The 24,859-nt window shown below is 48.9% G+C and overlaps 1 protein-coding gene across 1 annotated transcript; it reads left to right on the top strand.

Moving 5' to 3' along the window:
* Positions 1–2,039: 2,039 nt before the first annotated feature.
* Positions 2,040–6,289, top strand: LOC144108184 (endothelin-converting enzyme 1-like). Its single transcript, XM_077641462.1, has 2 exons — positions 2,040–2,243; positions 4,358–6,289. Exons 1-2 carry the CDS (start codon positions 2,040–2,042, stop codon positions 6,287–6,289), a joined length of 2,136 nt encoding a protein of 711 aa, XP_077497588.1.
* The last annotated feature ends 18,570 nt before the right edge of the window (positions 6,290–24,859 follow it).

Consider the following 24,859-nt stretch of genomic DNA (forward strand, 5'->3'; position numbering starts at 1 on the left):
ACAGGAGGCTAGGATAGAGTATGTGCAACAGAACCTAGCCAACAAAGAAAACATTACGCACACAGATGCGGCTGCATACGGTAGGACAAGACAACACAACAGAAATAGAGCGGTTGCAACGGCAATTAATCATGAGCTCAAAGAAATGGCCAGCGCAACTATGAGGGATGGCATTATTGAGGACGCCGAAGAGGCTGCCAAAGCCCTAGCGGCGGCAGAGGGCTACCGTGCTCAAAGGTCCCTAATAATTTTAACAGACTCGCAAACAGCATGCAGAAACCACAAGAGTGCCAAAATAGGGGGAACAGCGCTCCGCATCCTAAAGACAGTACAGACAGTCAAATTACCGCCGAAGGAAAAACAATTGCAACACATAATAATGTGGGTAACGGGACACACAGGCGTCGCGGGGAATGCCGAGGCGGATAGGAGAGCTCGAGAGCTTACAATCCGAGCCTCCAACCAAACCAGCCTCGAGCAATGGTAATGGTATGTATGCTGATAGATTGGAAGACACAAGGACAGGGGTCCTGTTAACTAGGAGATCGAAGACGAGACAATGACTTAATGTGCATAATAGTATACAATGCCTGTAATGTTTCAATGTCGTACTGACTGAGAGCGGGAAAACGAAATTAGAATGGGAGTCGCCGCGTATCTTGAAGGAAATTTCGCACAGCAGAGCGCACACTCCTGTCGCTTCGTCCAAGCAAAGAAGGGCCAATGGAAAGAACAACCGCGGAGGACACAGGCAAACCCAGTTGATGAAATGGAATTTGCGAAAGACGCTTCCTCAAATGAGAGAAGCGGCGGCAGAACAGCAATAAGTGGTCTATTGTCTCAGGTTCGGCACAAAAAGGGCACAATGGGGAAGCCGCTAGGCCAGATCTGTGAAGGTAGAAATTTAGAAAGGGAACCCGGCAACGCAAACACGTGAAAGAGACTTCGTCTGCGCGAGCGCCAGTCTTTGCTACTCCAAGGATGCAGAAGATATGGGTGTGTGCCATCAGTTTAGAGGCAACAACAACTTCGTTGCTGATTCTTTGCTGGTTGACGGTTCGAAAGCGCCCCCCCCCCCTCTTTCCCCATCGCTATCGCCATCGTCTGACCGGCGAGCACAGTCGCTGTGCGCGCCGGGCACGAGACGAGAAGAAGACTGAATGCCTCTCGGTAGCCGTTCCGCCGCTTTGCCCTTCTTCGAAAACGCCGTAGCAATCAGTCAGTGAGCTGGAATGCCGCCTGACAAGCCGGGAAGTCGCGATGAAGCTCGGAGGCCTGGATCCTCCTCAGCAGAGCGCCGCCGCCAAAGACGCGGTCCCGGCGGTCGAGACCAAGGCGGCACCCGTTTGCCGGACATACCTGGAAGCCCCTCGCGGAGCCCTGCGGGCAGCGACAGTGCACCCAGGCGCATACAACCAGCATTCCATCAAAGACGTATGCACGGTAGGCCGTTCCCGCTGTCAGATGACTCCATTCGGTGCCATTTTCGTTCTGCTTCAGATTGAGATTCAGAATAAATTTTAATGTTTGAACCGGACCCCTACCTACCCTCTCCAGCACGGCACGCAGGCCTCTGGGAGAGGAGTAGGGAGTTTATTCACTACAAGACTAGCTCTTAAGTTTAAGTGATGCTGCAGCTGCCAGTTGGGTTCCTTTTGCTCCCTAGAGTCTGGTTTTCTACATCTTTTATTCTCGCTGTGATTCGCGTCCTGAATTTCTCAAAGCACCTACTTTACTGAGCTTTTAGCCACATGTGGATGTGGTTGTGCCTTTTTTAAAGGACATACCTTAGAGATGTTGATGTGTCATGGCCAAGCATGCAGTAGAACCTTTGGGCTTGACAACCCCCGCCGCCCCACCCCTTATAACCAGACCTCCACAACCGCCGTGTCGTGCACTCATCGGCAGGTGCCAAAGGCCACCGCCTCAGACCATCTGGCAAGGCGGACCCTGCTGGAGGTACCTGTCCAGAGAGTGTCGGTCCAGCCAGTCCCTCAGCTGCGGCGTTGCCGGTGGGACGTGGCCATGGTGTGAACGGGATGACCTCCGCTGACACTGCTGCCGTCGGCTCCTGCCTGTCATCGCCAGCATCGTCCGTGTCCGACGGTGTTTACTCGGGAGCGCTCAGCATTGATTCGCCGCTGTCCAGCAGCCCGGTTAATGTCGAACAGCCGCCCTTCGTGCAGCCGCCCGGCTTCCGCGGCAATCCGCCCCCTGGCGAAGATAGGACGAAATCTCCTCCGGTACGCGCCATTGGAACCTGGCACACGCGCCTAGCGTAACAGAAAAGTTGCAGTTTTTGACTGCATGCTCAGAAGAAAGCTTACGCGTATAGGTCGATGACGTTGAAGGAACGAAGTCACGCCTCCTGAGAGGGGAACTAGCACTGTAGAGTGTTCTTAAGGCCGCATGTATTACTCTTGAGCAAGTAGTTGACTCATTATTTGCAGATCAGAACAGCATGGGCTAAAAGAAATCAACGAGTAATATAGGTAGGCTTACAAAATGGTAAAAAGAGTGCCGTTCAGTACTGCTTTCAGCGCATGTCTGTGTCATGACTTATGGACTTGTGATGTTCCTTTCGAGTGGCTTTGTCTCATTTAGCTCTGCTGCTTTTGTGAGCTCGGAATTAGTCAATGTATAGTAACACCAAAAAGTAACTGCCATCAGCCGAAAGGACAGGATGCTGCTGTATCAGCAAAGAGTGTTTTTATTTAGAAAATCCTTTGCGAGCAGTGATCAGGCCCTGATGGTGACACAGTGCTGTGGCAAATAGAAACACAACATCTGTTTAATGAGCTTTTTTAGGCATGGGCCGTCCTTTTTGATATCCTAGCACACGCTACAAGATTATGATTTGTTTAGACCCAGCTTGGCACTGGACGAGAAAAAAGCACATGCTCTACTGATGAGGTCAACATGAGGAAGAAAGTAACGCATCCAGGATTTATTCACTATCAACAAGAATGCGAAGGTAAAAGTCGTCGTAGCCAAGCTAACGAAGAGCCTCAAACTGCAGGCAACATAGAAGGCTTATGGTATCATCATCCAGTCACGATAACGAGGTTCCCGGCTAACTGTCAAAATTTAATCCTGATTATAAAAAAGTGCCTTTGTTGTTTCTTTCGCGTGGTTTCCTTGGTGCTTGCAAATCCGCCGTGGCACGCAATTCACATGTTACCTGAAATCTGTGCGGCGAAAAAGCAATTCGCTTTTGTTCCGACAGGATTTTCCGTCTAGTGATTAGACAGTTATTATAATTTTGATTCGGCAGTGGTTCGATGCGTGTCGTGCGAAGAAAGAAACTCTAAATATCGTCACTCATTTAGATTCTATGACGTGTTCTAAAAAGCAGCGTGTACGAACACTGCAAGAGGTGAAGTAATGTCCTAGTCTCGATATCTCTAGTATACGCATAGAAAACGCTTCATTCGGCACACAGTTAATACAGTTTGTAGGTCTGTTCATCTCGGAGTGTTAGGATACAGCGGATTTGTGAAGGACCAATTACGGTCGTCAAATGTTTCGCTTTCAAATCCCTAACCTTCTTAATTCCTACAGCGAATCCTCTCCATTTTCTTGATAAAGGTTTGCTGTCTATCTTAAAACCTGGCATCGGACTTGATTTGTTGAGTACCTCCTTAGATCTGTTGTATGTTTCTGCTATGAAAAGGTACGTTTATGTAGTGTTGTATTGTGAATCATTCTTGTCATTTCAATGCTCCTGATTTTGTTCTTCAAAGCAAATTCTTGGCTCAGATTAGTATAAGTAAGCTTGATCACTTTTTATGTTGTCATATGTACTCTGTTGTTGCCGCTGTTTCCTGTAGGAAGAAGGTGCGCTGCTTTGTCAAGCCAATCTAAGGATTTTTGGGCGCACCTCCTAACATTACCTAATGTTGAAATAAAAGTATTTTGTATTTTTGTCGTTTGTGGCGTTTAACTTCCCAAAGCGACTCAGGCTTGAGGGACGTCGTAGGGCCAGGCTCCGGAAATTTCCACCACCTGGGGTTCTTTAACGCGCACTGAAATCGCACAGTACACGGGCCTCCAGAATTTCGCCATCGAAATTCGCCTCCATTGAAATTCATCCGCCGCGGCCGAGATCGAACACGCGTCTTTCGGGTCAGCAGCCAAGATTTTGTATTTTTGTACTCGTACAGCAGCGGCTATGATAGAAGCTGTGGGAAAGAAGGTGCCTGGCCTTGCGCACAAAGACACCTCAAAAGTGCACACTTTGTCAGTATCGATGATTCATCACTAGAAAAGCGGTTATTTTGGGGGTTTATAGAGATCGTAGGTAAGACCAACTGATTGTGCACATCGTTTTTCTTACGGCAATAATGTTACTTTCCAGGACCCCCAGAAGCTGAAATCGCGGCTCGGGCTTACTCTGGCCGTGCTTGGAGTCACTGTATTGGTGACGCTTGTGGCCTTGGCGATCGCCTCACTTGTATGGCGCTCCCCAGCGCACTGGGGGAACACCTGCAAGACGCATGCCTGCCTCGCCTACTCGACCAGGCTCCTCGCCTCCATCAACGAATCGGTGGACCCGTGCCAGAGCTTCACGCACTTCGTCTGCGACGGCTGGCGCCAGAAGAACCGACATACCGTTTGGAACGACCAGTTCATTTCTCTGTTGGACAAGGTGACCGCGTCGCTGAAGAGTGCAGACGTGCCTGCATCGGGGCAAGACATGGAGCAGCGGGCCGCCATCATGTACAGGAGCTGCGTCGATGTGCTCGAAGGGGAGAGAGACGAGCTGCCAGCCGTCAAGAACGCGCTGGTTGAGGCAGGCATCGTGTGGCCGAAGCCTTCCAAGGGCGCAGACGTTCTGTACACGCTCCTCTGCAGCTCTTTGAAGCTGGGCTGGGACGTGCTCCTTGACTTCGACGTCGCGCCCGATGGCAGCGGGATCAACCTAGTTTCTGGCAAGTTCCTTTACTTCGTGGTCAAGAGGTATAGGGACTTCGCGACCGGCACGGATGAGGCGTACTTTGAGTTCCTGAAGGAACGCTTTCACCCCGAAGGCGAGGATACGGTGACGTTCCAGGAGACAGACGCGTCGGTCGAAACAGCCCTGACCTACCTCTCTAATGCTCGTTACGAAGCAGCTGACGAGTATAACGCTGACGTTCTTCTAAACTTGACTCAGCTTGGCCTCACGGAAGTTAACTGGACAGCGACGCTTTTAAAACTTGACATCAGGATGAACAGTAGTCTCACGCTGACGACCACATCGCCCCGTTATCTAGAGCGAGTGTTGTATCTCTGGTGGCGGTACGGCACGGACTCATTCCATACATTGATCTCTTGGTGCACTCTTCAAGTGGCGGCCCTTTTCGCGAATAAAGACTTAATTTTCAACTATTACAACCGTGACTACCAAACGACGCAGGCCCATTACAGGATTTTCTGCGTCACGAGAGCAATGTTAATCTCCGGGCACACGCTGTTCGACAAATACTATGCTGAAGCCCTTCAAAGCGAAGCACTTAATCTCGCAAAAAGTGTGGCTCAGTCCGTGCGAACCGCTTTTTTCCGGCGTCTTTCCAACTGGACGTACTTTGACGAAGGCATCAACGTGGTCAGCAACTGGAGCTCTTCGGAAATCGTCTTCCGTAACATCGAGCACACCGGAGAAGAAATCCTGGCTGCAGACCATGTGCCTGACTTGAATAATTCTTTCGTGCGGAACTGGCAACAGTCGGTGCACGTCAGAAAGGATACAGAATTCGGACATATGTTAGATCTTATGCAAGATTTGGAAGTGTCCATCGTGTCCTACGACAAGCGAGACTTCGAGCTGATGCCTTACGCTCTATCCTTCCCTCTATTTCATCCGCAGCTCCATTCGTCTTTAAACTACGGCGGCTTAGGAGCTCAGATCGCCTTTTCACTGGCGACCTTGTTCCTTTCCGCGTACTACGCAACCAATGCTTCGTTTGTTGAGCCCCTGATGGACTGCTTGAAAGCAGGCACGTCCGGCAGCGCCGGTGAACTAGGGTATTACGCCAAAGAAGTAATTGGCTATGGCGCTCTTGTGGATGCCTACAATGCCCAAGAGAGAGCTTTGGACAGCAGCAGCCTATTCGGTTTGGAGAAGTACAGCGGACTGCAGCTGTTTTTCATCGCGCTGTGTTACGTCAATTGCTATGGCGGCTCTGAAAATACAAACCACGAGTCGATCTGCACTCCCGCGCTGCAGCACATGCCACAGTTCGCCAAGGCTTTTAACTGCACTCGCGGTGACCCGATGAATCCTTCTAAGCAGTGCAGACTGTTTTGAGATTTGTGTTCGTGATTCGAGTTTTCTGTTTGTGTGCGCGTGACTTCTCCGTTACCACGTTTTGTTCATTGATGATGTGGCTATAAATGCCCTTCACTGAGCCTGTTTTTATAGAACTATAGATATCTCGATCGTAGAAGGTGTCGTCGTCTTCGCGTATACATCGGGAGCCATTAGCTTGCGCGCACTGGTATAAAATTTTGAGTAAGAGCACTAATGTGTGTTAGTTTGTCCCGATAGCCTTTAAATGCCATTTTGACCTTGCGAGGATCTAAAAATAGAAGTTTTGTGTGGTGTTGTGTCCCGCTTTTTCCGCGAGCGAATAAAGTGTATGGCGGTTTATGAGCCAGTCGCGCTCGACTTGTGCGTACTTGTCGCTGAATCTGATTCCGAAATATCGTTTTGTGGGGGAATTGTAGGAGCTAACTATGAAAGAGCTTAAGGAAACAGAGCAGGAGCCTATCGGCAGAATCAGCAGTGCAACAAGAATGCAATTGAAAGAGCTAATGACATTCGTCGTTGCGGAACGAAGCAGAGTTGAATAACTCGACATTAAAACTGCACTCTTCCGTGCTACTAAGATGACGCAAGAAAAAAAAATGCTGAAAGAACCGACAAAAGCGAGCTCTTGTCCTTTCCAGTGCCGAAATTTTCTTCGCCGGGGAGATTCGCACAAAACGGGTCCTCGGTCTCGAAAAATCTCGCGGAACGGTAACCTCGTGACACATATAAATGGCAAATTCTTTTCTTGAACACTATCAGGCGATGGTGGCGTTTCGGGATATGAAGTTGGACACCTTTAGCGGGTGTTATGTCTTTGCGGAATCGAGGTTTCCGGAATTTCCGGAAACGAAGTTGAACGCGCCATTTACAATCTAATCCCAGGAAAGTTTCCCCGGCCTCACTGTTTGTGCACGCGGGCTTGTTTCCGCGATGTTAGCTGCAGTTTTTATTGCTTTCTACGATCTAAACGTACTGACTTCTTCTTTTGCATTTGTACACACTTCTGAGAACTGATGAAACTCCTAAGTTTTTGCAGCCCGGCTACAGACAATCGCGGCCAGGTAGCAGGGAATCTGGAAAGAGCGTTTCATTGGTTTCGCATGTTGCCTTACTGCAATCTATACAAGTATACATTGTTAACAAAGATGGATCGCCTTTTTGCCGCGTTTGTGGGAATCAAGACACTAAAGGACAACAGGCAATTTTGACGGCTTTTTTTCAGCGCAATTACTCACGCTCTGTGAAGAGGAGGGAATGAAGATGAAGCTCAAAGCAGCTGCCACGCGGGATTTTGCACATGCCAGATGTCCTCCAGGTTCGGCATGGGAGCAGTAGAGTTTTCCGCTCTAAAAACAATTGGCATCCTGGGTAAAGACAGATTGATACTGGCGAGTGGCAGACATCGTGCGGCAGATTTATGTTCATTTGTATGAATCCGGCAGAACTTTGGAAACGGGTGCCTTTTGCATTACTAATGAGGATGTGGAGGAGGTGCCTTCGGTGGGGAGGGGGTTAGCTGGGGTATGCGTGCCGCTCTGTCACTCAGGGCACGGAGCGAGAGAGGTGCAGCAGCGAAACACGTGTCGTCACGAATTTTCTTCTGACCAATCAGTTATTGGCATTCTGGACAATTAGCGTGGCGTATTTTCATGACGCCATGCGTGACGTCACAATAATCTGACCAATAATCATAGGGGCGCTTTGTCATGACGTCCGGTGTTACAACGGCAACGGCCCCGAAATAATCGGGAAACAAGAAATTGACAACTCCCTCTGTAAAACAAAAAAAAAGCCCACCGGACTTTTCGCCTATGCCATAGTCTTCAACAAATCGAGATCGTGCGCATGCTCGTCTGGTCTTGCATGCAGTCCTCGATGCTTTAAGATGCGTAGGGTGCCACCGCAGGGTGGCGCTCTCTCACCATCATAGCGTCCTCACGGGCAGCTATCGTTTGAGCTTTCCTCCATAGTGACGTGTCCGCTTTTTTGCTGTGCTACGACCTTCATGTTTACCTTCATCGCCACAGCTGTTCGCTTCGCAGACACGTCCGCAGCTGCGCTGGCTGCTGCTCGGCCGCTCCTCTTCGCCAGTTGTGGCATGTGATGTGTCACGTGATTCGCTCTTGCGCTTGGCAGCCATGTCCGCCGCTGCGCCGACCGCCGCTCTGCTGAGCGGTCGCTCTTGCACTTGTGGCACGTGATGCACCACGCGATTTGCTCTCGCTGAAACAGTTCGCTCTCGTTGAAGTCTTCATACAATAGAGGTGAACCGAAGCTAAACCGTGTCTAACCACAAACCATGCATAACAGAGCTTGGCTCAGCTGGGTTGAACCGCAGCCACTTTTTATTTTTTTTTTACGAAAGGAAATGGCGCTGAAAAGGAAAGAAATATTTTGCTGGGTGTTTTCCGTGCCTTAAAACACCAATATCTCTGTACAAAGCGGCTGTAAAGCTTCTCTGTACACCCTCTGTACAGAGTCAGACCCGAAACTATTACACCATTTTACGGTCCTCAAACACACCACCACTACCACCAGTCCTCACCACTTCCCAGTCCATTGCGCCTTCCCACAGACGCACTACGATTGCTTCAACGAGTACTTTCCACTTCCCTCTACACTGCTTCACGTCTGTTGTGTCTGCATAGTGCTCTATGCTTCATTATGGTCGTGTTTCTCTTTCCTTTCGTCTTGAGGTGTTCTTCGTTGGTGACTTTCGATATTTTCTTCCAAGTTCAATCGAATCTACACCCAGATGTCTACTTCTCCACTCCGATGCTTGCTGCTTACTCTCCACAAGATTACAGTAATTAAATTACTTCTCTCGGTAATTTGTAATATAATTCATTACTTTTATCGGTTTAATAATTTTGTAATGTAACGAATTACTTTGGAACTGTAATTTCAGGTAAAAGTATATAATTACTAGTGAAATTAATTTTGCTTCGTAAGGAGTCCGTGCGGCTCCTTGTATCGGGCATGCTTTGGCCTCGAAAGCAAGAAAAACGCGCAGCCTCCGAACCCCAGCACTCTTCTCCAGCGAAGGCAGACCAAAGGTGATGGGCATCACCACCCCATTGGTGAATAGTCTATAGGAGTGCTATGCATCTGTGTGCCATGCTCACAGATGCGCCACGTGGCCGCCAGGACAGTTCCATGAGCATGGTATGCATGGTGCATTGGACCTTCCCACAGAAACATTGCGACTGCTCGAACGAGTACTTCCCACTTCTTTCTAGACAGCTTCATATATAATTGTCATGTTGCCACATTTACATCAAGCCTGAACTGACAGCTAACAAACCTGGCTTTGGGTTTTCGGGAGAAGGCCTTCTGTTGTCATATTTCAGGCACTATTCTTAACTCAAGGGCAATATAGCCGACAGCGTCACCGCCATATGCAATCGATATCCGCCAACATGTCTCCAAAACGAATCAATTGAACAGCAGAACTGGCAGCTTATCGGCGCCCCGATGCATTTCCGTGACGATGAGCGTGAATACAAGCAGCGGATGCAGTCACGCTGTTTATGAGGACCACATATTCTTTGAAATCAAGAGGGTGGGACCATTGAACGATGAACTTCTGATCGGAGAGTGATGCGAGCAATTATACATGTTTTGCGATTAAGTTGACCTCATCTACATCAGCAAAGCGGCTGTTCAATGGTCCATGGGGCTACCTTTCATCAAAGAACGGCAAAATTTCTGGCGCCCATTTTGAGTCAGTGGCAGCGCAAACAATGTACGGTTATTATAATTGGTTTTAGGGGAAATGAAATGGCGCAGTATTTGTCTCATATATTGTTGGACACCTGAACCGCGCCTTAAGGGAAGGGATAAAGGAGGGAGTGAAAGAAGAAAGGAAGAAAGACGTGCCGTAGTGGAGGGCTCCGGGATAATTTCGACCACCTGGGGATCTTTAATGTGCGCTGACATCGCACAGCACACGTGCGCCTTAGCGTTTTTCCTCCATAATAACGCAGCCGCCGCGGTCGGGGTCGAACACGGGAACTCCGGATCAGTAGTCGAGCGCCCTAACCACTCAGCCACCGTGGCGGGCAACAATGTACGGTTGAATGCCGCTTTGGATGTCTGCAATAAGTTACTAAATTTTCCGCGTACAGTAGTAAATTCACAGGACATTGCGCTGTTGAATTAAAGAAAACAGGCCATCGCAACCCATTGTACGTTCGCTTCCTCGTAACTATTCACGTTTTCGGTAGACCTCCTACGTCGAGATCTAGTCCTGCTTTCGTTAGAAAGTCGCAGTATTGACCACAACTCGAACGAAATTTGAGCGCCGCCATTTAGAAAGCGCTGTGGCGCCATCTATTGAACGCGGATTTTAGGGATGCCGTGCAAAGTCACAGGACACAGGGTCCATACGGAAATAGCGACTAAACAGCACTATGTAAACGGTGCACGATGCCGTAATTGAAGACATTTTGCAGGGATGCAGCTGGTTCCAATCCTTCGATTTTCCTGCGCTTTTAATCGAGGCCGTTGTGTCCACTGGCGATGGTTTTTGCAGGCCCTTTGTCCACTCAGTAGCACAGACCTTTGGGCGAGTTGGTGCATTGCCATCAAGTACAAGCGCAAAAGACACGTACAGAAAAAGACTTGGACAACACGACCGCTTACTTCCAACTGTACCGACACAGAAGCACAATAAATACACCTTGCTGCATAACATCAACTTATAGCACCGCCGACATCAAGTGGCCGCATGCAAAAACAAAATATTTTTTAATTCGAGCTCGTCAACACTAATTAGGAACTCTGCTGCCGAACGAGCGTCGGCAGAGTCAGAGTATGCTCCATTTGTAATAAGGGAGTAATTGCTCATTGGCACCCTCCCGAACGCAGCCATACGGCTACAAACGAAAGCTATACAGCTTTCTCAAAAGCTTCGCAGTTAAAGAACGAAAGAACGTTCAGGACGAATTTTTCTTTAACTATGAAGTTTATGAGAAAGATGTATAGCTCTCGTTTGTAGCCGTATGGCTGCGTTCGGGTGGATGCCAAGGAGTAATTACTCCATTATTACAAATTTACTCCACCTTGGGGATTCTCCTAAACATTTGACTAACATATGCTGCATTTTATTGTCATTTTTTGTGCTATAGGTACCATGCGTTCGACAGGGGTGTAAAACTAATTGCCGCTGTTTCAAAAGATTCATGAGACCTTATACAACTTGTACGTACCACTTGCTTCTCAGGAGACGTACAATATATTTTTTCCTTGTTAGTAGGTGTTCTAATCAAACCTCCTCTATTACTCCTCTAACGTCTTGACATATATGCTTGGCCAACTATCTTGCATGCGCTGAAAAAAGGTTTACATGGATTTTTGTTCTTTTCAGCGCAGTCATGACAATGTTCACAAAGATTACTATCTCGATATTTGCATGCGTTCCTCCTGTGCTCCAGCAATCTTTCATTCACACATCGGCCAGTATGACCAATGTACCTAAGCCATACGATAGGAGAATTACTTTCCAGAAGCACATGCTACAAAAAGGGTACTTGAGACTGCATGGTTCTAAAAGCTTTTCAAGCTCTCACGCCCTAGAATCTGGAAAAACTAGCCAAATTGACTAACCCTTCCCAAAAGCTTTAAGAACCATCCGGTATGAAGCACCCCTTTTGTAGCATGTGGTTCTGGGATGTAATTCTCCTATCGTGTGGGTCCAAGTACATCGGTAATACTGGCCGATGTCTGAATGAAAGATTGCTGCAGCACAGTAGGAAGGTGTGCAATTATAGCAGTTCGATGGGGTTATTGCCACCTGCCATGGTGACAGATTGTGATGACGTCAGTAGGTAATCTTTCTGAACATTGTCTGGACTGCGCTGAAAAGAATAAAAAGCCATGTAAACCTTTCTTCAGCGCATGCAAGATAAGTAGGTGTCAGGGCTTTAGAGCAGATTTGATTAGAAAAGCGGGTTCATTCTGCATCAACGCACCATCTATAAAACTGACTAACAAGGAGAGAATGTTCTTGCGTGCGGCTGCTTAATGTCGGTGGTGCTTTCAGTTGACGTCATGCAGCCAGGTGTATTTAAGGTGCTTGTGTTTGAAGTAAGCGCTCGCGTTGTCCAAGTCTTTCTCCGTCCAAGTTCTTGGCGCTTGAACGACGCCCTTGTCCAGGGCAAATGCCTTCCGGTGAGTGCAAGAAATTCTCGTGCCATTTTGTCAGCACATTATCGTTTGTACGCAAAACGCTGACAACAATCAGGGAATAGGGACCGCCAAAGCTAGCGTTTCCATTGCAAAGACACAAAACGATGAGGGAGGGTTCAATAATTCGGGCAATCCTGCTTTGTAGTTCTCGATCGCTACAAATGCCAGTTGACACAAAATGAGGAGCATGGTCCCGTTTGGAAGCAAGCACTGTCCATCCTTGAACGCGGCTATATGGATGTGGCATCGTCTGCAGGCGAACGGTGGCACAGACCAACACGAAAGCGGCAGGAGGCTCCGATGTCACCCCGGTTGAAGTCTAGGTGGCGGTTAGCGCGGTGAAATGACCTAGAATGAAAGAGCGTCACAAGAAGTGCAATATTAGTATTGTTTTTATTTTTAAAAAGAACTGCAAAGAGAGGAAACAAAGCTTTGCATTTAAGAACAACCACTGAGCGCAAAATGTGCGCGCACCTTATGGATATACGGACCATATCCAGTCTTATTTCTTTGCACCACTATGCGAGCGGATTCGCTGATCAGCAGTGCAATATGTTGAATTTTGAATCTCAGATCGCTCGCATACCATAAATACAACCGCGCGTGTGAAGCGTCCAAAGGTTGCCTTATTCTGAAACCTCACGTTTACACGTTTACTGCGGCTGTGGTTTTAGGGGCCCTGCGCGTCGTGGCTGATCGGTGGGCCACCCTCAAATTTTCTTGGGTGTGACGTCACTCTGCAGTGAGCTGTCGGCGATCTTATTGTCACATTCTAAAAATTGTAACCACTGCTTGGCATGTGTTTTATCAGGCTCTTTGAACAATGTGAGCTCTCCCACGGCAGCATAGCGGCATTCAGTATTCCCGCTGCATAGCAGGAATACACCACGTGACCAACCCATGGTACAGTGAACGTGTAAACAGTTCGGTCATCCGGAGCAACCGGCCACTTCAGCAACCTAGGTGGGACACCTAGGTCACGTGACCACGTGGCGTCATCACAACCTGCTTCATACCTTTCATCAGCACCACCACCATCATCATCACGACGAGCCTGACTACGCCCACTCCAGGGCAAAGGCCTCTCCCATGTGTCTACAATTCACCCTGTCCCGAGCTGAGGAACGACGGCAAGAAAGTTTGGTGCAACTCGCTTAACAACGGCAAACGTGTTAGCGCGCCTGAGTCACATTAATCTTAACCAGATAAATCGCGGGCACTTTTTGTCTTCTACTTTCTAATAATTTCTTCGATGTGAAAAACTGTTACGCTATTAATTTCCCGTTGATCAACTGCATATTAAAACAAAAGGTAAAATTCCCCTTGTCTTCTGTCCGCTTCAGAAACCGTTGGCTTCCTTCATGCCTGCGGGTAAAAAGCCCCTCAGTTCCCTGACCTGGCTGCTAAATAGCTGGAGGAGGGCCTCTGTTGTGGCGGTCTTGATGCCTTATGAAGCATAGCATAGTTTCGCGGAGCCTCCGCCTTCATTCAGCATTCGATCACGTTCCACGTGACACTTGCGGTATAACAGGATGTTCCTACGTCCGCCGTTACGGGTTGCTGGTCTTAATTCTTAGGATTGGGTTACGTGCAACGTAAGAACCCCCGAAAGAAGAAGTCTGCGTGGCCGCCGTCTTAGCTCGGTTGGCAAAGCACCGCTCGCGACAAGCGGATGCCGCAGGTTAATTTCTCGCGTGGATGTTTTTATTCTCTTTTCTAACCAGAGATTTTCCACGTAAGAAATGAGTACGCTTCTAATTTTCTGTTGATCAACCACCTAAAAACAATAGAAACATTTGGTTTTGTCGGTTTCAGTGACTGTTCTCTTATAATTAATGGCCGCTTTTCTCATGGTGTATTACCCCAGACAGGCGTCTTTAAGACATTTAAATTTCTCTGGCGCGCTTGTTGCTTACTGTCTGCACATTTTACACCATCGGTAAAATGCAAGGGAACTCTCACCTTTTTCTTGTCCGGTTGTGTACCAGGTGGCGATGTAAGATCACCGATGTCCTAGCCCAGCTCACGACGTATTCTGTGCCGTCGGCCCGCGTAATCAATGACGTCAGCTTCTTTCGGGAAGTAGGTAACTTCTCTCCAAAAGTTCATCGGCACGACCACTGGCGAAGGGGACCGTTTCGGCAAAGCGGGACGGCAGGATAGCGATGTTCGAAGGCACAGGAGACCCGGCAGCCAGGAGGAAGAGAGCCGATGGCTGGAGGCACGTGGAACGTGGCGTATGACCAGAAGAGACCCGGGACCAGTAGAACGACGAAAACCCGATTCCGGAAGCTACTGACGGTGCGCGGTTCTGGTGGCCTAACGAGCAGAAGCCTGGGTTTTCGGCTCCGGTCGTTATTGGCTCTCCTTGTTTCTTGCACTCTGTCTCTAGCGCCGGTTTTATCTGTACGTGTTCATAAGGGCTGTAACGAGACCATGGCCGTCATGGCTAGTGAAATGCGTTGCTTTCTAGAAAGGTGATGTCGTGGTTATGGCCACCGTGTTTGCAGTGCAGCTGCAGCTGCTATTCTGTGATAGTCGTTGACGTGGAAGTGGCGGTCGTGGCTGTACAGTTGCTATCGTAGCTCTCTTAGTTGCACTGCTGATGATTCGCACATTCGCAGTGGCAGGTATTCTGGACGTATTTGCGGTCGTCGCAATTGGTGTGCAGGACTTCGTATCTGCGGTTACGGTATTTGATGCTGATCATGAGTTTCAGTGGCATAAGAGCAACTGGGATATAGAGCGCCATACTACAAGATGTTTGCATCTACGCAAGCTGGAATCAAACGCCAATTTCCAATTCTGTGACCCCTTGTGTCAAACTCGTCAGATGGCAGGTAACACCCAAAACAAAGGTTGCAGAAAGATAGTTATAGCCCGTGTAAACCAGTCCAAAAAAAGATTACAGGCGAGTTGGCGCCCAAAGAAGATTTCATGACAAAATCCAATAAGAAAATCTGTCAAACAAACTTAAAAGGTTCAGCAAGGCGAGCAAAGCAGAGCAGAAAAGTCCCGTTAAAAGAGGTCACTGAAAGTAGAATGAGGTAGGAAGCCGGCTCTTGTGGCTAAAAATTTTAGCGCTTAATGGTTGCTGGCAACAAGGCGCAATTTGCAAACGGGAGGAAGAAAAGGAAGGCACTGTAGAGGGTAGAAAACGAGAGTACAGAAGGAAAGAAAGAGGATAAGGGTGAGCATAGAAGAACGGGTAGAGAAGAAGTTACCGATTGACAAATAAGGTAGAAGAAAGAGAGGAGTGTGAAAAGCGGCAACAGTGGGCCTATGCCATGAGAAAAGACTAATCCTGCGCGCAGGGAAAAATGGTGAACCCGTGCCAAACAAAAGGAAAAAAAAACCCATGCCTGGGTAGCAGAGGCAGGGCAAAAGCCCACCAAAATTGGCCATTTGGTGCCCCCGTCTACGGCCGGCATGATAGCAATAAGTCCCATGAGGGAAGAAACGGCCAATTGTGCACCCGGAAAGGATTGTGAACGGAGAAGCGCTGGGAAGAAGGCAGAGATGCGGACCCTAGTTGGGATTTAAAGGCAATGGGGAGGACCCGTGGACAATAAAAAACGGTTGGAGGGGATGAAAAGTGATAAAGGACATCGCTGATGTCCGCGAAGTATCAAGAAGGGAAAGAGAAGCGCAAGTGGTTGGTTTAAGAAAGAAAGGAAATGGCCATGCTCGTTACAGACTGTGTCAAGAGAACAGGGAGAAGGAACGTGCCGGTGATCTGCAACCCGGTGGTGTGCGACATGGACTGGCATTTGACAATTATCAACGGAGTCTTACTTATCCCTGGTGAGACCAACTACTTGGCTAAGGCATGAGAAACATCGGTAGAACCATCCGGAAGCCATTCCGGCCCACATGTTCTCCACTTTCCGCAACTTCCTGCAATTAATAAGGAACATATCAAGAGCAGTGAAGGAAAAAAACTGCTTAAAAGAAGAGGATGACAACCAGGAAGGAGTCGGCAGAAAACGATTGAGTTGGCGATAGCTGCTATAGTTGACGCGGACCTATTTCGCCCAAAAGCAGCATAGTACAAAGCTGCTCCTAGTACTGATTGGATAACCGGAGGACAGCCGGCGCAATAGGGGATCGAACTCTGCAATTTTCGTATACTAGCCTAACACTAAAACAAAAAGGCCACCGCTGTGATGTTGCAGTATTTCTCATTGCTCAATTCGTTGTCGTGGTCGTCGAGGCCGTGTTGCTATCGGGCTTGTTGTATGTCAATGACTACCATTAGGATGGTCATGGTCGCGCCAGTTACAGAGGGATTCTTATAGCTGTTTTCGGTTCTGATAGTTTCCGCACAGTAACCTTGTGTGCACAATCCTCTTAGCAGGGGATGCTGTGGGGGCTTTGTAAGCCCTATAGCTGGGGACATTTTGGGAGCAAAGGACAGCGTTTCTATATTCGAGGCGGCGCATAGTGCGGGATGGCTACGACCGCCGGCATAAAACAACTAGTGCCCCAATCAAGGAATGCACGCCAAAGTGTGCAGACATGATTACAGTCGCCACCCTCATGAAGAACAGAACAAGTGCCGTTCTGACCACACTTCAGCCGTCGGAGCGGTGGTGTGTCGTGTGACGTCACGCAACGTGACCCGCTGCGGATAGGCGCCGCAGCTGCGCGCGCTCGGAGCATCGCCGCTGTAATACCAAGGCGGATTTAAAGTGGTGGCGAAGGCTGGGCCGAAAAGTGGTTTAGCGCGACTGCAGCACAACCAGAGGATGGGGGGCAAAACACTCATATAAAGAAATGATAAAGCTACAAAATTGGAATGTAATCTGCCAATAGAAAAGAAAAAATATATTAGCACCTTGTTTTATGAAAGAGGTAAGTCATTTTATTAAAACCTGGCAAATTTTGTATTTTTGCAACACTCTTGACCTGCCCCCTATTCATAAGTGTGCGGTGCATTACAGCGCGTCTTTGCAGGCCTTGTTTCGATACCCGGCTAACCCGGCCACAGTGGCGGGAGCTTACGAAGCGATTTCTTACATGCTTCGCCAGTGTCTGGAAGTGTTGCTGCCTTTCTATGCTGCCCCTCCTTTACCAGTCGCTTTCATTGCGTTCCCAATTGCACATTAACAAGGCCATAACTAGCAGGAACTCGAACACACAAGGCGAGCACATTTGACTGGCAAAGGTTGGGGCGCGCTGAAAGGCAGCAACCTTCGAGAGGTACGGGCTCGAAAACGCGGATTCTACAGAAAGACCGCTTTATAATTCGCGCCAAAGCATATGTATGCGTGACGTCAGTCTACGTCACGTTTGCGTAGTTTGCCCCCCAAAATCCAGGGGGCGCTGGAGTGCCCACGAGCCGCCATTTTTTGGACCAATGGGCGTCTATGGAGCCTTCGCTACCAGTGTGCATCTACCTTGGTAATACCACGAGATTAGCGGTGATTTCACAGCTGCTTCGCCGGCGCTGGTCGTTCAGTCTCGCCATGAACGAAACACGCATGCGCCAGTCCGAGCGCGTCAACTCTTAACAGTTTTCGCTCGTATAACCAGGTTCAAACCATGCTTAAACCCGCCTAATTTTCTGTTATCTGGTTATCCCTGGTCAGCCTTGGCAGGAGAGCATATTACCAACGAAATGGTCGTCATCGCCGTGGTAGTTTGTGGTGGTGGTGGTCGAGGTAGGGCAGTTTTTCTGGTCAGTGGTCCGTGTCGCGGTGGAAGCTGATCTCATGTTCGTTCCCCGCTGCCGCTGCAGTTGACGCACCGCTAGTGGCGACGGTTGGTGTGTATGAGTGATGGCTGAGGTGTTTCTTTTTGCCGAGCTAATGTTCGTGGTAGTTGTGCCTTTGTCGCCGTGGTTTTCGTAATGGTGGTTGGACAGATGGCCACTCTGTTGGGGTGTGCGTTTCGTGGCTGTAGTGTGTGAGGGTTATGGTCGATGTGCAGGAATGGCTCTTCGTGTTTTGGGGTCTGTAGATGTCCACTGAATAACCAGCGCTGCCGGCATGAGGAACAGCAGGAGCGTCGCCAGCAGACAAGTCTGCTGGGCTGAAATTTCCTCTGCCAAGAGGAACAGGAGAAATGACGTTCTTGACAAGGCATACATGATGAGCTAGAGGAAAGCATCTGGAAGCTTTTCCTGCATTTAATGCGTATATGTCCAGTGTGGTTATGCTGTTTGACAGACGTTTTCCGGGTTTTATGGGTACGTTTATGAGTTTTACAGGTAGGTGAGCAGACCATGTTTTGCCATGTTTAGTTTTCGATAGCGCTGGCGATGTCCCGGAAAACAGTCTGGAAAAACGAATCTTTAGAATAGAATAGAGTTTATAGAATATAGAGTAGTGGGCTTGTGTATAATTAGGCACATATGGCGCTTTGCGTTCGAATCTCATTATACGTGCATTTTTTCTATATTCTCTAGCGGCCGATGCGGTCGGCATTCATCCAGCGATCATGTTATCAGTAGCAAAACGCCATAGCTATGGGAGTCACCGGGGCTTCTTCTAAGTTTACTTATCTACGTCGATGTGGGCGGTGTGGTTGCTGCCGCTGTGGCTGTAGAGTTCAATGTGGGTTGTGGCCTCGTCGCGTGCGTGCTCCTGTGGTATCGTAGTTTGTTCATTGTAGCCCCAGTTCAATTCCGGTTCACTTCAATGAGGCCATCGCACGTGTTCAACTGTTGAAATTAACGCTTTGGTGGTATTACTGCAGTGAACGTGCAGCGATTATGGTGGATGTACTTGTGTTGTGCGTGAGTTCTATCCCGGATGGTGGCGCCACTAGCATAAGGAATGGCAGCAGCGCCACCAGCAGGTAAAGCAGGCAGAGCTCAGTTGCCATCTGTTGCTGCTGACATGAAGAACAATAGCAGTGCCTACTTGTACGCGGCCCACACGACTTTCCATGGCCGTCGAGTTGAAACGCTCGGGAAAGAGCTGCCGAGAGCAACTGCTCTACGGGTGGGTAGATGTCGCCACCATCCTTCTGGAGACAGAGGTGCAGATGCTCGCGGAGCCGCTGACGAGTAGGGGGAGGCTGTGCTCAGCTGCGGCCACGTCACAGAAGCCTGCACGGGAAGAGCGCCGCTGCTTTGAGGCACTCAATGGGAAGTCAGAAAAAAAGCTGCAAACAAAATGTTTTTTGTTTGCAGTTTGTATTTTGTTTGCACGCGAGGAACTGCTGTTCGCTTTCGGAGCATCATCTACATGTCGCGCTAAAATGAACAAAGCCGAGATTCCGAGGGAGCGGCGGGCGTGCGTGAATACATTTTGTGCATTGTCGCTGTATGAAGTAGCTTGCACAGTAGTCTCCGCACTTTGTACAGTGTGAAGAGCTTATTGCATGGCCGATTGCATGCATACCATTCTAAACAAGACCAAGTGCTTCGACACTGGGACCAGACATGGAAGAAAAAAAGAACCACAAGCGCGGCTGCAAGCTGGTGACGACGAACAAATTGCCAACTTCATGTTTTGTAAGAACGCTCAGTAGTGACTGACCTGGTAAAATTATCCACGCCACTAACATAAAGATATGTTGCTTAGACCGTACATCAGCTTGATCAGCAGTAATGTGCTTCGCAATGAAAAGAAGCGGCATGTTCATGTTTAGGAATAGAGGCTGAGCTCTACGTACGCGAAGTTTCGCTTGATGGCCCAAGCGAAGAGCGGCGGCCTCGAGCAAAATTTTACATGAATAGAGAGAGCGCACAGTACTGCATAAATGAAGATCTTATGCACGTTCGATGCAGCGCCGTCATGGATTCCCCACAACGTCGTCATTGTCTGACGACAGGCGCCTCCCGCCGGCCCGGTCACAACGAAGTGAAAATGGCGACCGCCGTCTGTGAGTAGCCAGTGGCAGGTGGCAACCTGCCCAGCGTGGTACGAACGAACTTAGTCTACTACCTATACGAACTTGGTAAACTACCCTTAGTATGCTACCTCGAATAAAACTGCCTGTCCAGCGTTAACCTCGTATACAACGAAATTTCGCACATTAAGCTCGGATATAACGAACTTGCGTTACAGCGTCTGGGCCCCAGATTTAACTCAGTGTGTTGACCTTGGATGCAACAAAAATAATTGTGTCGCTGTTTCGCTTAAGATATTACGAACTTTTGCCTCAACACCTGATATAACTTTTGCCTGCTAACCTTTTCAAAAGACCCGCCGGGGTATTTTCCTAACTAATAGCTCTGGAGGACCTTCTGTGCTGGATGATGTCCAGGACACTGCAACATTGCCGCGGCCGATAGGCCAAGGCAGGAACGGAAGGAGCGTACACGCCTGAGAACGAGACAGGTAAAAACCGGCGTTTATTGTTAACAGAGGGTGGTTATATAGTAATCCAGGACCCGGATTACGCAACTGTCAAAAATTCTGTCAAACGTTATTGACAGTGCCGCCAAATGATGAAACGAGGAGACGTAACCGCTTGACGCAACGAGGAATCAGCCAATTACAGCAGGGCAGCGCCCTGAGAGCATTTATTTGGACGGCGAGAGGCCGTCTGCTAAATTTTTGCAAAAAGACTTAAGAAATACGCTGGAAACTAATATTTTATTTTGCCGAAACATAGATGGAAAATATTAAGCAAAAGAAAAAGCGTTCGAAGTTGTGCTAATAAACTGTCTGGCAGGTAACTTTTGCTGCCGCGGGGATGCGCTGACGGCCGTTAAACGTCAAGTCGCTTTGCACTAAAGCAGCCGATTCCACGCCGTGTTATTGTTTGTTACGCGGCGTCTGGAATCAAGCTACTGTGCGGTTGACCGAAGTGTGCAGAAAATTTTTAACGACTGCAGTGATAGGCACGTGACTACCGAGCGAACTTGCAAGGAGCGCACGGAACGAAATCGACGAAGAGAACTTGTTGAAGTCTGTGATGTTCGGCTCTTTCGATCGATGACAAAAATGCCAAAAGGTGAGGTTTTGCAGTATGTGACGAGTGGTTGTCTGTTTCTTTTCCCTTGAAAAACAGAAGACGACCACGAAGTGCCGTTTGCTGGGAAAAATAAACTGTTTTGCCAGCATAAGCGTGTCCTATTTATATGTAGCTGAGTGTCACAGAGGTGACGACGGCACCCACCCCTTCTGCGCACTAACTTTACAAATTGCCTCCAACACCGGCTGTACGCATTTGCTCACCGTCGGTTGTGCGATGCCGATGTGCGCCTCGTTACCAACGGCAGCCTGAAAGCCGCCAGTGGCAAATAACCGCAGTGCACACAGCACCTGCCGCCGCACCGACAGCGCTCTCGCAAGCAATCCTCCCAGTTCATAGGTGAGTTCGTCGCATATCCACTTCACAGTCTGCTTCTCAAGTCGAAAAAGGCGTCGAAACAGCTCGTCCGGCAGGTCAAGCGCGCCTTCCTGCGCCCTCCTCCGCCGTTGCTCGCGCCAGCGCAGCCGCCTCAGTCGTATCGCCGCGTACACCACCTCCATTTTCTTTCACAAACGCAACGGTCAAATTGACGGCCTCGAAACTGTCACAAAAAACTCAATTAGCGGCTGCATAATTATGTGTGCAACGTCACCACTTGTGCCACACCAGTGACGTAATCTGCAGCCACCCATGACGCAAAAAAGCAAAATGGCCACCGGCGACGACCGACCCATAGGAGTGAGGCTTATTGACACCTTTTTGACAAGTTTTTGGCAATTTTCCTAATTGACAGTTGTGTAATCTGGCCCCAGGAGAGAGAACGGAAAGGCGAACATGACGAGGTATAAAGAAAACATCACGCTTGCGCAGTGTGTAGCCCGCACTATGACACAGCTGCCGATACAAGACTCATTCCGTTAATCAGAACATTTTGAACAGTCAGCATCGTCAGCCGGATGATCGCCGCAGCAGATACTACGACTGGGCACATCAGATGAGCAAAGGTTGGAGGGAAATGGTTGTCCGTGCAAAGCGGGCAACGCGTAGCTTATTTCGAAGCTATGCTGCTATGACCAAAATGCCAGAAATTTCTGCATTGCAAAAGGTCGAGGTTGTAGCGGGTCGACGCAGTGCACTATGGGCCGAACCTTAAGCTCAGATGTGCGCGAAAACCCTGCAAAAGCTGCGATTATGGGCTCTGCAGGCACACGAGAGCAATAAACATTTCTGACACAGCGGAATACTATATAACGCCCAGCAGCGTCCTAAAGGTCCTCAAGCATCACCTAAGAAGAAGCCGATGGGTCCCTGCCGCGGATGATGCCTTTGGTACAAGATGAAATGTGTAACTGGAAAAGACTCGAAGGATGTGTGATGAACAACACGCACCGGCCATCCGAGGATCGGCACAGAATGAACCTCCTGCGAAAGGGCGCACCTCAGAAATTTCCAAGCGGCGGATGACAGAAGCCTTCAGCTGCTCCGCTCCTGGATGATTTTAAGAGTTTTTCAGTTTTAGGGCTCTGTCTTTAGTAGGTAAAGACACCATTAGAACCATATTGACACCAATTTTTGTCGAAGGACACCAGGAGCAAGCTTTGGGCCGGCAGACAGCGAATCAGGGTGCCGGACTCCCACTCGTGGTCCGGGTGGACATCAGACTTGACTTCCGCCTAAATAAGAAAACACCTGGTCAAAACCCCGACTCATGTATCCTCACCTGAGAAGGTAGAAGAGACAGTCCAGAGGAGGCAATAGGTTCGAAGACAGGCACAGGCTCCACGGCAGAGCGAACTTGGCGCCTCTTGTTCGTTAGTTGATATCCGGTAGTCTTGGTCGTGGTTCAAAAAGCCTAGACACAGCAGATAAGTGGAAAGAAAAAAACAGGAAAAACATGCTAGTACCATGCCGAACAACTTTATTATGTATGCCGACTACGTTAAAAAAAATTAATCTGGATCAGCTCGGCTAATCCAGGATATACAAAGCGAACGATGTCGTCGTTTACTGTGTTCGTTGGCGTTGGCATCGACAATGTTCTTGACGGCGATAGCTTTGAGCAAATAATGGCCTCATGGCTGGCTCCCTGGATATGCGGACGCTTCGTTCGTGCTTTCATACAAGTGACAGTGGTGAGAGAGATATGTGGCCTGAATGCATTAGTGCTGAGAGCGTTGTGGCGGACATGTGGCGCTGCAGCAATAGCTAAGCCGCAGCGTTCATTTGGTGATCAATTTCTCGCGATCAACCATTAACTGCATGCCACCTCCCAGGGTGGCAGGGAGGGCGCGCTGCCTATCCAGCGTGCGGAACGCAATCAAAGCAGGCTTTTGCAGCTGGACACAACGCCACGTACATGAAAGCTATATTGAGGTCTGCACTGACCCACGGAGCCGGTTGTGCGCCTTTCTTTTCGTGAAAATGAACGGCCTTTGCAAAGTTGTCAACGCCAATTAACTCTATGAACACCTTCGGCTAACTTGTTTCGTTTGGTTTTTGAGGAAAGCAAATGGCAAAGTAACCGTCTCGCATATCTCTGGACGCCCCAACCGCACCGTAAAGGAAGGGATAAAGGAGGGAGACAACGAAGAAAGAAAACTGAGAATTGGAAGTTTGATTTTGAGGAAAGGTGCGGCGCTGCGCAGCGGCGGAACACCTGTGGCTCGGTGGTACTAGTGGCGCACGGGCAGTAGTGACTAGGGAGCAAGAGAGAAATATCCGCGGTGATCTAGGCTTGCGTTGTGACGTCATGTGCCTCCTCTAAACACCGCCACGGCGAAATCGCAAGTTCACGGCCAGTAAAGCTTTCGCTTTAAAAATATGGCATTTATTAGTTGGTGTTTTGCTATTGGTTTCAGCATCTCAGCGGCACTTTCAATATGACTGCGCAAAGTATCCGCGCATGAGATATTGTGTATGCTCAGCTATAAACACGAGTTTTTCTAAACTGCATCGCTAAGTGATTAATGGCGGCTGGTGGCTGCGATCGATGGTGGCTGGATTTTTGGTAGCGTTATAGCGATGCACTTTGTTCGAGATGACGATAAAGCGGTGTCGTCTCAAACATACAGACACTCTCCACCTCTTCCGCATCCTTCACAATGACCCATTCCGCCCGTAAGATTCCCCCTCTTCGCCACAATTTCCTCTAACTTGTTGCCGCAAACCGAACTGGCCCCTACCACCCCTGAAGGAGCCGAAGCGGCTCCGAAGCGGGACATTTTTTACCCACCAGGAAGTAGTAACTGCACACTGGTGTTCTTGGACTTGCGCTTAGCCTAGATGAAGTTAATGACATTTTCCAGTGTGTCGCAAGAAGCATGAATTAAGGAAATAACCAGCACCTTATGCTACACTGGATAAATTCCCGTAAACAATGTTACTGCAACTACGGCGTCGGAGGAAGCACCCTACCCGAACGGGAGTGGTGAAGGGTGGCACAGCAGTTCAGAGGTTGCACAGACGGTACAGGGGAACGCGGGCTCTTCTCCAACTGTCAAAAAAATT

This window comes from Amblyomma americanum, chromosome 10 (genome assembly GCF_052857255.1).
Source record: "Amblyomma americanum isolate KBUSLIRL-KWMA chromosome 10, ASM5285725v1, whole genome shotgun sequence".
Taxonomy (NCBI): domain Eukaryota; kingdom Metazoa; phylum Arthropoda; class Arachnida; order Ixodida; family Ixodidae; genus Amblyomma; species Amblyomma americanum.

Bases quoted from the DNA above. Each gene is read 5' to 3' on its own strand.
- LOC144108184 (XM_077641462.1), top strand. From the start codon at position 2,040: ATGACCTCCGCTGACACTGCTGCCGTCGGCTCCTGCCTGTCATCGCCA. The intron at 2,244-4,357 runs GTACGCGCCATT...GTTACTTTCCAG, and splicing joins ATAGGACGAAATCTCCTCCG to GACCCCCAGAAGCTGAAATC.